The 13,455-nt window shown below is 39.4% G+C and overlaps 1 protein-coding gene across 1 annotated transcript in view; it reads left to right on the top strand.

The window, feature by feature from the left end:
• The window catches only part of LOC144234475 (uncharacterized), a 556,590-nt gene that overhangs the window by 203,520 nt on the left and 339,615 nt on the right, over positions 1-13,455 (top strand). Inside the window, exon 5 of the mRNA XM_077767823.1 lies at positions 1,510-1,596. Coding sequence (XP_077623949.1) covers positions 1,510-1,596 — 87 coding nt within the window. The remainder of the gene's footprint in view (positions 1-1,509; positions 1,597-13,455) is intronic.

The raw sequence follows: 13,455 nt of genomic DNA on the forward strand, positions 1-13,455 counted from the left end.
TGACTTTTCATGCCCCACCATTTTCTATTTCTGAAGTGTTCTCACTTTGGACCATTCTATAATGTAAACACTTTGTTTTCTATTCATTTTTTCAAAATAGCTGTAATGGGGTACAGTTTGCATACTATAAAATTCTCCCGTGCAATTCAATATCTTTTTAGACAATTTACAAGTTTGTGCAATCCAATTTTAGAACTCTATTTATGTTTACCTTGTTTTAACATTTCTGGTTTTTTAGTACATTCATACCTGCTTGTCTCTGAAATAAGAAAGTTTTTCGATAACTGGATAAAAGAAGAAGGGAAGGATGTTATAGGCAAGAGGTTTAGGATTCATTCATTTATTTGGTCATTCCTCCCGTCATTCATTTAAGTACGGATGTATCATAGGAGTGTGTAAACGGCTCAGTGGTAATGCATAGAGCCTAAAAGCAAATAGATCATTGAGGGCTTCCTGGAGGAAGGGCATTTTGAAGGCTAGTAGGCAGAGCCAGGCAAAGAAGAAAAACAGTGCTAGAATATGAGGTGAAGCTGGTGAAAAAAATGGACTAGATCCTAGTGGAGCTGTGAGGAGAGGCTCACACTAAGTCTTTGTTTGTAAACAAGGAAATTCAGATTACTTATTAAATTTGCCTGGTTATAAGAATTTAAGAAACATTGTACATTGTGACATTTAGCTTTCTGAAGGGTCACTGGATGGAAATGTCTGAATATAATTGGGATGTTATGTAAGAAGCTAGCATTCTCATTTTATCTTTCAAGATCAACATATGATTATTATATTATTTTTTAATGACACTTATTTATTTTTGAGAGAGACAGAAACAGTGCAAGCCAGGGAAGAAGGGCAGAGATAGAGGGAGACACAGAATCTGAAGCGGGCTCCAGGCTCTGTCAGCACAGAGCCCAATGGAGGGCTCAAACTCATGAGTCGGGAGATCATGCCCTGAGCTGAAGTTGGATGCTTAACTAACTGAGCCACCCAGGTGCCCCTGATTATTATATTATTAATTCAATTTCCACATAATTTACATTTAGTTCAAAGTCTGTGGGAAAGAGGGTGGAGAAAGAGAGAACACTGATGGCAATTGCTAATAAGTTTAATATGGAAAGAATATCTAGCAAATGTTTTTCAATTTCAGCATTTAAGTCGGGCCTGGTCATTATTACAGGATTTACTCCCGAAGTCAAGGTTTTTGGGAAGCTGAGGGAGGAGACCCAGTATGGACTCCAGGGGCACTAGACTAAAACCCTGCCTACTGTGGGGCTTTGTATCTTTCAAAGTAGTAGATCTAACACCTGCCTAGACACTTTGTGTGCTTCTCTGTGTCTCTCATAACCAAAAAGCCAATGGGAAAAGCCTCAGTGTGTGTGGTTTCAGCTGGCGGTGGATAATTGGGATGTCTGCTTTATGCTCGGACCCCTTGGGAATAGAGCTGGCTCAATCCACTGGAATGGATTTTGTTCTGCTAGTGTAATGTGATGGTCAATTACTGCCCTTCTTGTTCAGCAGATTATTGTCTGGAGATAATGGCAACCTACCTGGGGTCTTTGACTTGTCCATCCTCTGCCAGAAGGTGAATGCTGTCCTGGCCAGGTGAGTCTCTTTTAGACTCTTTTAGCAGGAAATATATTTTACTCCATATAGATGGCTACCTTCCTGGTCAAATAAAATCAGTATTTCCAGTTAAGATCCAAAAATGGTTTCATGAACATTTTATTTCAGAGAAAGCAAACTCTGAAAGTGCTTGCTCTTTTCATCACCTGAGTCTACACACCAAGAAATGCTTTGGATGAAGGTGGAAAGGCCAATCCCTCTTATCTAGTCTGACACTAATAAAGCCATTAACAAGGTCCAACTGGAGTAACAATGGATAAGGAAAGAAGAGCTGAATTCCTTCAGATCAGTCCTATTAAGTTGGACAGATGTCAACTTTAATCAATCTGGAGAACTTAAGGACTTTGGCAAATGTCCTTTTTTTATACCTTACCGCTGTTTTCAGTTGATCCATCACACTGTTTGCATAGATATAATTATTCTTCATAAATATTATGTAATAAGGGAAGTTTTTATTTTTCCATTAGTTTTATTTGTACCATATAATAGAAAAAGCTTCCTAGTGCATTATTTTTTTTTTAATTTAAGAATGAATGTGCACACAAAGATATTTTTTTAAGTCCACAACAATTTAGATTTAAGATACCCAAGTAGAGTTGGGTACTATATTTATTTACGGTTTGAAGAGAGTGATTTAATGCATACATCTGATAATAGGTAGACCTGTTGTGCCCTTTGTTAGCAAAGTAAGACACTTAACTATCACTTAATAGATTTATTGACTGTTGACTCTCTCTAGCAACTTCTTTCTTTAGTGTGTGATACCTGGGAAGCTAATGTTTCACAATTTGACATTTGTTTCTTTGTCTTGAACCTCAAGTGATAGTAATCTTTTAAAAAGTCACATATGAGCATGTACAAATTTACTATATCCCTTCCATATAGTATCTTCTTATGGTTTCAGGACAGAGTATGTGGATGTGAACATTAACAAGGATTGAAGTGGTGAAACTGAACTGAAAGAAAGAGATGGGAGACTGTGGGTTTTGAAAACTGACTTCATAATCCTGCCTGGGCTCTGAGTAACTTTTTGGAGTCATTAATTCCACCAGTGAATATTCAATAAATACCTATTCTATATTCAGTAATGTGCTCAAAACTACCTGCCATTTTCCTTTCAGTTGGACCAAATAGATTGTTGACTAAGTGAGTAAGTAAGATTCTTGAGATTGTGGATTAAAGGGGTAAAGATAATCCGTTTGGAAACTATTGCCTTTAGATCCCTGAAGTGGGCCTCATAGCATCAGGCCTCTATATTGTCTCTGTAGAAATAAGAAAATACACCCTTTTATGCTCACCTCTAGTTAAAACTAACAATGTTTATGTGCTACAAATCTGTATTAAAACTGAGGTTGGGTAAATATAGGCTCTACTTCAGACGCTAGAGCACAAGAGACTCCTAAACTTTTTCCTCATCTGAATGACGAGGATTCTTGTCATATCTTCCTCGTGTGGCAGTTGTGAAGATTTTACATGAAACAAAGATGTATTTAAAGGTTTTGTATGGAGTGCCTGGGACAAAGTACCCAGAAAGAAAGTATCCAGTAAATGTTGGATGTTATTGTTGCCTTGTTGGTAGGAAGAGAAACACAAAAAGAGGAAAAAAAATATTAGGGAGTGAGCATCTGGTCTAGCTGAAAGGTGAGGAGGTCCTAGTTAAGGCATAGGCTGTGGAAATGAGAATAATGTTCCTTTTCTTACAGGAAAGATTACTTATTATACAAGCAATTGCAACAATAATACAAGAAAGCAAAGCAAAGCAAAAATGACCTCAGTACAATTGTTACTTCAGCTTCTAGCAGTCTTTTACAATTTGTTCCTGTTACCCTCTCCTGTTTACTTGCAGAGATAAACACTTAACTGTAATAGCCATCTGATTTTGCTTTCTTTGATTTTCCCCTTATGTAATTAAATTTTATACTTTGATATTATACACTAACTCCTTTCTAGATCTTTTCATTGTAACGAATCTCGGGGCAATGAAAATCTTTGTGCTTGCGTTTCTGCATTTTCAGGCTGTTTCCTTAGAAGAAATGTCTGGGATAGAAGTACAGCTCAGAGGATATGAGCATTTTATGTTTTTAAGGGTTTGGCCAAATGCCTTTCTGGAAGGGTTTCCCAGCTTGTGCTGCTGTTAGTGGAGAAGGCATGAAAGCACAGTCCTTCTGACAACTTGGCTGACAATGTTAAGACAGGATCATTATTTTTCATTTATCCTCTGTAAAAGATGCAAGGTATCTTTTAATCTGCATTTGTTGGGTAGCTAGTAAGATTGAACATTTTCTCATTTTTCCTTCCTAACTTTATTCGCTCCAATATAAAAGCATTTCCCCATTTTGATGTTGCAGTACTTGAAGGGGAAAGAAAGGAACCTACTATGCTTTTACTTTAACTTTGGCATTTTGAATGCATGATCTCCTTAATCTACACACTACTTCAGCAAGATTGGTGCACTCTATAGATGAGAAGACTGCACTCTATAGATGAGAAAACTGAGTCTTGATGAAGTTAAATTTTATGCCCAAAGTTAAAATTGCTGATAAGTGGCAGTCGTTAGATATTTTTTCTCATCATTTTATATGAGATTTCATGTAATATAAATATTAACTCTTTGGGGAAAATATTTTCAACAAATATGGATGACAATCTGTTGTTTTCTTTTTTCTGAAATTATGCTATTTTTGCTCTGCAGAAGCTTAAAATTTTTTCATGAAGTGATCGATTGGAGAGATACTGGGATGGTAGATTGGGCCTCAGCTTCTGTTTTATTTTGGTACCAAGATCAGTTCAGTGAGGATTAGAAGCAGCCAAGAGACAGAACTGTATGCGGATCATTCGCTAATGATTCTATAATAGAAAGTGTCTCCCAGCCTCTCCCATGATTTCTCACAGGATGGGAGAATATCTCGCGAGCCTGTTAGAGGCCATCTGTGGATGGGCTGTGCTCCTAAGCTACTTGCTGGGTGGTCTCTGAGAGATTGCTGTGTGGTCACTATATTGTTGCCTTTTCCCCTTCTGCCAAGAATATAAAGAGCCCCATGACAGGCCACATATAAGACTGTTGGCCTTCTCAGTAAGACCAACAAGGATATATGGCTGGTATCCAGTACAGAAGAGGTCATTGGCTGTTGAGTTTGGTATCATTTCTGCTCAGAGGAAGGGCAGAATCTCACTGAAATGGGTGGAGATGCTAAGAGAATGGAGCTATATTGTTCAGAGCATCATTTGGAAGTTTTTCAATGACCTGACCTAAAAATGAATAGTTTGCTTTAGGACGGGGACGGCAGTGCCTGAGGATGTTTTGGAACAAAGGAATTTCAAAGGTCTCCTTCTCAGGCAGAAGGCTATAGGTTACAGGGCCATTTGGAACAATCCAACATTATCATTCAATCTGGTCTGTCTCATCATGCAGCTGATTCCAATCCACCTGTCAGTCAGGGGGCATGATGTCATCTCCAGGGCCTGGTACTAACAGGCTGGGAAGGGCCAGCAGCCTCCCCATCTAGGAGGCTCTGGCCACAAAATAACCAGGAGAAAGACACCTTTTCAGTAGGGGAAAAGTCAACTCCATAAAGGCAAGCCTACGTTCAACATTGCCCGGGCTGTTAAGATCTGCGCAGCTCAGCTTTCTGGACACTGTGGCAAAGTAAAAAAGTGAACACTGAAAAAGTTCTTGGCTTTGGTTCACATCACAACTCAAGATTTCTTTCTGACCAGTGAGAAATGTCAGCAGCTTCTTTATCTCTCCTGAAAGAGTGGTGACTATTCTCTGATTACAGCATGGAATCCCCAACTTCCCAACCACTCCTTTCTCAGGTACTTCGAGAACCACGGGGTTTTGAACAAATATGAGTAGAAATGCATTTTAGAAATGTCCTCTTGGCTGGTATATGTTTACCTACTATAACTCTGAATATCAGGGGTGGGCTCTGATCACAGAGGTGAAAAAATAAAAATTAAAAAATATTTACAAGTTGTTGTTGTAAAGTTGTATATATATATATGTTGTAAACTTGTATATATATATATACATTGTTGTTGAAAACTTGAGCTTATAAAAGAGGGTACTAACCAATAGGAAGCTGAGTTTCTGGAATGAATTCAGCAGCGATAGCCAGGATACCCAGAAATTTGACACAGCTACTGAGATGAGCTGGCCTGTGAATCCTTGTGGTTAATTGGTGGGTGGCTAGCAGTGTTGACACTCTCTGGGCTCCCTAAAACGATCAGAGCCACCCCCCAACAACAGTGCTTAGTCATGTACAGATTATAACTTTGTCTTCACATTCTGCCTCACAAAATGAATGGTCTCCATCATTTGCCCATAATATATACTTATTATTTCAATTAGCCAATGTGTTCTCAACTGCTTTTTTTTTTTTTCAATATGCACATCAAAGTTAGTATTTTCTCTCTGAGATTCTTAGTTTCTCCATAGTATAAGCCTCATTTGCTTAAAACAAAGTGTTTTAAGCAAAGTGCACATGACTTGCACTCTGGGGCTTTCTAACTACTCTTGGTGATAATGATGGGGACGGCTGGCCAGCTGTCCCATTTCTGAAAGCCAGAACCCACCATATTCTGGGTGGCAAACATCTCAAGGCCTGTACATCATACCATGGGCTGATCATAACCTTGGGGCTAGTTAATCCCAAACACTGTCCACTGCAAACCCCTCTCCTGTTACTAAGATGTCCCTTTCATCTCCCAACTTCCTGCTTCCTGCATTCCTGTTATTTATAGTATCCCAGGAACAAACCACTCCCAAATTTCTCAAGAGGATTTACAGTTGCTACTTGCAATTCCTCACCCAGATCACTCCTCCAGCCCGTGCAGCCTGTGTTCTGCTATAACCCATCTGTCCTCCCAAAGGTGAACAGTGACATCTTTGTTCAGTATGAAGGCCTGTTTCTCAGTCCTTGGTTTTTTGACCAAGTTTTCCCTGTTGGTCCCTTTATTTTGACTCCCTCCTTCTTGGACAGTTTACTTTTTCTCCTTCCTTCTCTAACTGCTACTTCTTGGTTCTCTTTCCTCTTGTGGCACTAAAACATGTATGATTCCCCAGGCACTTACTTCTCTCCGACAGGCTCCTTCAGTAACCTGAGGCAGAACAGTGTCCATGATTATTACTTCTCTTGGTCAGTGCCCATATCCATCTCCACTTCATCTTCACCCTCAAATCCTTCAAGCTTCAGATCCACACACTCCATCTTTGGCTTGTTCTTTACCTGCACAATCTGCTTGACATTTCCAATCCTATGTGCCTGTCACGGAAATCGCATTTTGCCCTGACTGTGCCCTTCCTGACACCCCCACTTCTGTAGATCCTGCACCAGTTCCCAGACACTTCAGAATGGACTTTCCAAGTCCTGTGTGGGCAAAGTCTCTTAAGTCCATTTCTATTGCTACTCTTACTACCAAATGTCACCTTCTTTTTTTATTTCTTCCCTGAGTGTATCAACCTTACCCCCCATCCCAACACTTCTGAAGTATACAGCACACTATAACAGTGGCTTGCAAAGGCCTTGATTCTCAGTTACCAGTAATGAATGAAGCATGGGGGGTGGTATTCTCCAATAGGAGCCATACCAAAATCTTTAGGATAAGTGTATGCGGTTCGAAAAAGCCCTACCTGTAATTGATTTGTATTTGCCCCAAAGGAGAGGCATACATCTCTTCCTCTCTGCCTTTGCCACCTCGCATGTCATTTTAAAGAAGATTTTATGTTCACTTTTTGTTCTTTTTTATATGCTGCTGGCAGATTAATTTTCTTGATACTCAGTAAAGACTAAGGTACAGCTCTTTCCCTGTTCAAAGGCTTTCAATGGTTCTCTGTTGCCTACTAAAAATTCCAAACTTCTTAACCTTACATCCTTGACAAAACTTACCATTATGACTGCTTAGTTCTCTTCTAGGGCTGTCCTATATGACAGCCAAACTGAGGAATTTCTCTGAACACTGCCAGCCTGTTTCACTTCTGTTTGGATCAAACCACCCCTCTATTCGACATGCCTATTTCCTTTACCTTCACCTGGTGAAGTCCCACCTGGATCCAATATCACTTTTATAGGATGTTTTTTTATTTCCTGGGTTTGAAGGCCCAGAGGGGGCCTTGCAATCTCCCACAGGACATTGTTTGCAGCTTTTTTCAGCACCTGTGTTATACTTATTTGTAGAGACACCTTTCTCCTATAGCAGAGTATTAATTTCTTGAAAATAAAGATCCCATTCAAAATTTTAAGAATCCAGGACTTTAGCGAATTATATCTTGGCTGCATATAATATAGAGTTTCTGAGTATTGTTCCATTATTTATAATGTATTTCTCTTCTACTCCAATGAAATATTTCCAAGTGGCTACTATATTAGACATAAACATCTCAGAACACTAAAATTAAAATTAAAAACCAAGATTAGAAACCATGTAGATCTGGGGCCAGCAAGCTACAGCCCATGATCCAGTTCAGCCCACAACATGTTTTGTTTTTTCTTTAAGTTTATTTATTTATTTTGAGAGAGATAGAGAGCACAGGCATGCAGGGGAGGGGCATAGAGAGACAGGGAGACAGAGAATCCTAAGCAGGGTCTGTGCTGTCAGCACAGAGCCTGATGCAGGGGTTGAACTCATGGTGATACCATGACCTAAGCAGAAACCAAGAGTCAGCTGCTTAACTGATTGAGCCACTCAGGCACCTCCCACAACTTGATTTCATAAACAAAGTTTTATTACAGCAAAGCCACGTTCATTTGTTTATGTATTGTCCGTGGTGGCTTCCATACCATAGCAGGGGTGAGTAGCTGTTAACAGAGACTGTCTGACCTGCAAAGCCTTATGTATTTACTCTTTGGCCCTTTATAGAAAGTTTGCCAACTCCTGATTTACACCAGTGGTTCCTAGTTGAGGTGAGCTTAGAGAGAGTACAGAGGAATGGAAAGGAATTTTTAATCTCAGAATAATCTAGGGTAAGAATCCAGTGACAATCCTCACTTTTATAACAAACCAGTTGTTGAGGAGAATCTGCTTTTCTATCAAGGTGATATCCCTGCTCAATACATAGGCCTTGGGGTGGGGTGGGGACTTTTTAGTTATCTCTGGGTTTGTGCCTTACTATTGTGCTGAATCGGTGTTACTGATGAGGTTGTGATGTATCGTTCTAGTGTGCAAGGGAGGGAACAATAGATTTCCTTTTTTTAAAATAGTTTATTGTCAAGTTGATTTCCATATAACACCCAGTGCTCATCCCCACAAGTGCCCTCCTCCATGCCCATCACCCCCCTTCCCCTCCCCCCCACACCCGTCAGTCCTCAGTTTGTTCTCAACATTCAAGAGTCTCTCATGGTTTGCCTCCCTCCCTCTCCCCTCCTATTTCCCCCCTTCTTCTCCCCCACAGTCCTCCGTTAAGTTCCTCCTAATCCTCCTATATCTGAAAACATATGGTAGCTGTATTTTTCTGCCTGACTTATTTCGCTCAGCATAACACCCTCAAGGTCCATCCATGTTGCTACACATGGGCAGATTTCATTCTTTCTTGTTGCTATGTAGTATTCCATTGTATAGATAAACCACATCTTCTTGNGAGTTGGCTGTATACTTTTGGGTCCAATACTGAGTTCTCAATTCTGTTCCATTGGTCTATGTGTCTGTTTTTGTGCCAATACCATACTGTCTTGATGATTAGAGCTTTGTAGTGGAGGCTAAAGTCTGGGGTGGTTATGTTTTCTTCTTCAATATGACTTCGGCTATTCTGGGTCTTTTGTGGTTCCATACAAATTTTAGGGTAGTTTGTTCTAGTTTTGAGAAGTATGCTGGTGCAATTTTGATTGGAATTGCATTGAATGTGTAGAGTGCTTTAGGTAGTAATGACATCTTAACTATATTTATTCTTCCAATCCATGAACATGGAATGTTTTTCCATTTCTTTGTGTCTTCTTCAATTTCCTTCATAAGTTTTCTATAGTTTTCATCATACAGATCTCTTGTATCCTTGGTTAGGTTTATTCCGAGGTATTTTATGGTTTTTTGTGCAATTGTGAATGGGATCAGTTTCTTGATTTCTCTTTCTGTTGCTTCATTGTTGGTGTATAAAAATGCAACCGATTTCTGTACGTTGATTTTGTACCCTGCAACTTGGCTGAACTCTTGGATCAGTTCTAGTAGGCTTCTGGTAGAGTCTGTCGGGTTTTCTATGTAGAGTATCATGTCATCTGCGAAAAGTGAAAGTTTGACTTCCTCTTTGCCAATTCTGATGCCTTTGATTTCCTTTGGTTGTCTGATGCCTGATGCTAGGACTTCCAGCACTATGTTAAACAACAGTGGTGAGAGTGGACATCCCTGTCATGTTCCTGATCTCAGGAGCTCTCAGTTTTTCCCCGTTAATAATGATGTTACTTGAGGGCTTCTCATAGATGGCTTTTTATGATGTTTAAATAAGTTCCTTCTATCCTGACTTTCTCAGTGGTCAGGATAGCATCCCTTTTATTAAGAAGGGATGCTATATTTTGTCAAATGCTTTTTCTGCATCTATTGACAGGATCATATTATTTTTATCTTGGGAACAATAGATTTCTTTATTTTTTAAATTTTACTAATATTTTGTTTTACATTTATTCATTTTGAAGAGATGGAAAGAGACAGAGTGCTATGGGGGGAGGGGCAGAGAGAGAGGGAGACACAGAATCTGAAGCAGGCTCCAGGCTCTGAATTGTCAGCACAGAGCCCAACACGGGGTGTGAACTCACGAACTGTGGGATCATGAGCCGAAATCGATGCTCAACTGACTGAGCCACCCAGGCACTCAGGAAAAAATAGATTTAGGGAAGGGGAGAAATTATTATACCAGGAGCTCTGATTAAGCTAGTTAGGGGAATTCAATAATAAACCTAGGTTTTTGATATCTAGCTGCTAAAGCAAAATGCAAACATGGCNTGACTTTCTCAGTGGTCAGGATAGCATCCCTTTTATTAAGAAGGGATGCTATATTTTGTCAAATGCTTTTTCTGCATCTATTGACAGGATCATATTATTTTTATCTTGGGAACAATAGATTTCTTTATTTTTTAAATTTTACTAATATTTTGTTTTACATTTATTCATTTTGAAGAGATGGAAAGAGACAGAGTGCTATGGGGGGAGGGGCAGAGAGAGAGGGAGACACAGAATCTGAAGCAGGCTCCAGGCTCTGAATTGTCAGCACAGAGCCCAACACGGGGTGTGAACTCACGAACTGTGGGATCATGAGCCGAAATCGATGCTCAACTGACTGAGCCACCGAGGCACTCAGGAAAAAATAGATTTAGGGAAGGGGAGAAATTATTATACCAGGAGCTCTGATTAAGCTAGTTAGGGGAATTCAATAATAAACCTAGGTTTTTGATATCTAGCTGCTAAAGCAAAATGCAAACATGGCAAGTTAGGTAGTTCTCCTTGGCTAACATAGAGAAGTATACCCATTTACTAAAAAGGACAAATTTCTCAGTGCTAAAATCAGGAGGAAATTTATTGAATTGTGTCTGAGAGACATAGGAGACGATACGTTCAGCTACACTTTTGCAAAAGATCTAGCCGATATTGAAATGGTGAATTCTCATTACATTAGATTGCAATTCAGGAAGTAGGTTAGTACAGTCCAGGGACGTTGGTTGTTGATGCCCTAACTTGTTATGGGAATAGAGCTCAGAGAACCTAGAGAATTGGTAGTTAATGTGTTTCTCCACTGGAACATTAGTTGGCTCTGGCAGACCCTGAATATGGGTCAGGTAGGTGCAGAGTTTCAGTGATTGCTGGGAGTGTGGTTTTCTGGGTTGATGACTAAAGAGCAATCCATAAACTGGAGGCAGTTAGCAAAACTGATACCTTGGTATTAAAACAAAGAAGCCTCGTGCTTTTTTGTCTGCTTGGCTGACCAGTGGTAGGTAGTAGAAATGGGCACCAGAGCAATTTTATGTAACTCTGTGGGGGCCTTAAAATAATTGAACGAAGGATAATGATGACAGTCAATAAATCATGAACTATCACTTGAGTTTATATGGTTATTAACAGCTGCGAAAATCATCTTTAAAAAGCTATTCTGGAGCTCAGCAAATTGTGAATGATGCCACTCATTGTGCTTGATTAATTATCGTAGATAGAGATCATAGGTGGGTTTGATTTTAAGGAATTAGCATTTGGCATCTTTTTGCTAGTCCTCCAAAAAGTAATGCAAATTACAGATAAAATAAATGTACTTTATTTTCCTGTATAAATAATTTTGAAGAAAGAAAACCTAATCTTATTTTATATTGAAAGCACATATTTTGAAATAACTGGTTTCAAACAAAGGTCAAGTGAGTATAAAATTTGAATTTCCTTTTCTTCTTTATATTAGGTAGCAAAAGTATTTGTTGGTTACTGGATAAGATAATAATTCCATTTTAATGTTTTTTTAATCATTTAAAAAATCTGAAAAAGGTGACTTTAAAATTTTAGTTTATCTTGGATCATTTCATGGAAGGGTAGAATTATTGTTTTAAAGGTATATATTAATAAAACGTTTTTATAACTTATATTCATTTAAAAATGATTAAAATGTAACTTCTCATTCTAGCAGACCCAGAGTTGTCTTATTTACATGACATTTGTTCTTCCAAGCACACTGAAGGTAGGGCTGTGTTAGGTTGGTTTTTAACGGGGTCTGCAAGTTTTGCTCTTGGCAAGATCCATATGGTGATAGATAAAGATGAAAGTGGCATTCTGCTCCTGGTATCGCTTCATGTATATAATCTTTTGGGTATGTGAAGATTTTGCCTTAATCTATGGGCGCAATTTAACCACTGATGGAAAGTGTTTATGTAGGGAAGTGGTGTGATGAGAGCTGCTTTTAAAAGCATACATCCCGCATATAAAGAAAAAGTTGGAGATGGCAGTGGGAGAGGTCCATTAGGAGGTCATTGTAATTGCCCAGGTAAAGGATGCTCATAGTTGGAATTTGATTATTAGCAGCTGTTGAGAAGACAGAGGTACATTCTGGAGATGAAGTACACAGACTAGATGTGGTACCTCTCAATTCAAAGGTAACTCTGAGGTCATTGGTATGGAAATGAGTATATATAATAAGTGCTGAGGGGGGGTATATTGAGTGAGTGGCCCATACGAAGTGGGAAGGGATATTAAAAGCTGAATTTGGATTATTTTGAGACACTGGAAGGGGAAAAAAAACAAAGGTAAACACAAAGTAGTTAGTATGCAGTTCTGAACCCTGAAAGAAGAGGGTGGGTTGGAAATATAAATTTGGGAGTTATTTCACATATTTGGAATTTTTTAAAATATTTTATTTATTTCTAGGAGAGAGAGAGAGAGAGACAGTGTGAGCAGGGGAGGGTCAGAGAGAGAGGGTGTCACAGACTGAAACAGGCTCCAGGCTCTGAGCTGGCAGTCAGCACAGAGCCCCACGCGGGGCTCGAACCCACGAACCATGAGATCATGACCTAAGCGAAAGTCGGACACGTAACCGACTAAGCCACCCAGGCGCCCCACACATATTTGGAATTTAAAGCAATAGGAGTAAATGAGATTGCCTCAGGAGGGACTCTAATATGAGGAGAAAAGAGTGTCCAGGACATTTAATGTCTGACGGGAAAAGAAGAGCCAGCAAAGGAGAGTAAAAAGCAGCCACAGAGAGATGATAGCACAACTGCGGAGTGAGGTGCAATGTTAAGAAAGCTCAGAGGAAGAAGAAAGGAGTACATGATCACATGTCTTGAATGTCGCTGAGAACTTGAGAAGGGTAGAGGTTAATCAAGCAATGTAAATAATTTTTATCAAGAGGATGGTTTTTAGTGTAGGAAGATGCCTGACCAGAGT

The sequence above is a fragment of the Crocuta crocuta genome, unplaced genomic scaffold (assembly GCF_008692635.1).
Source record: "Crocuta crocuta isolate KB4526 unplaced genomic scaffold, BGI_CrCroc_1.0 scaffold154, whole genome shotgun sequence".
Classification (NCBI taxonomy): domain Eukaryota; kingdom Metazoa; phylum Chordata; class Mammalia; order Carnivora; family Hyaenidae; genus Crocuta; species Crocuta crocuta.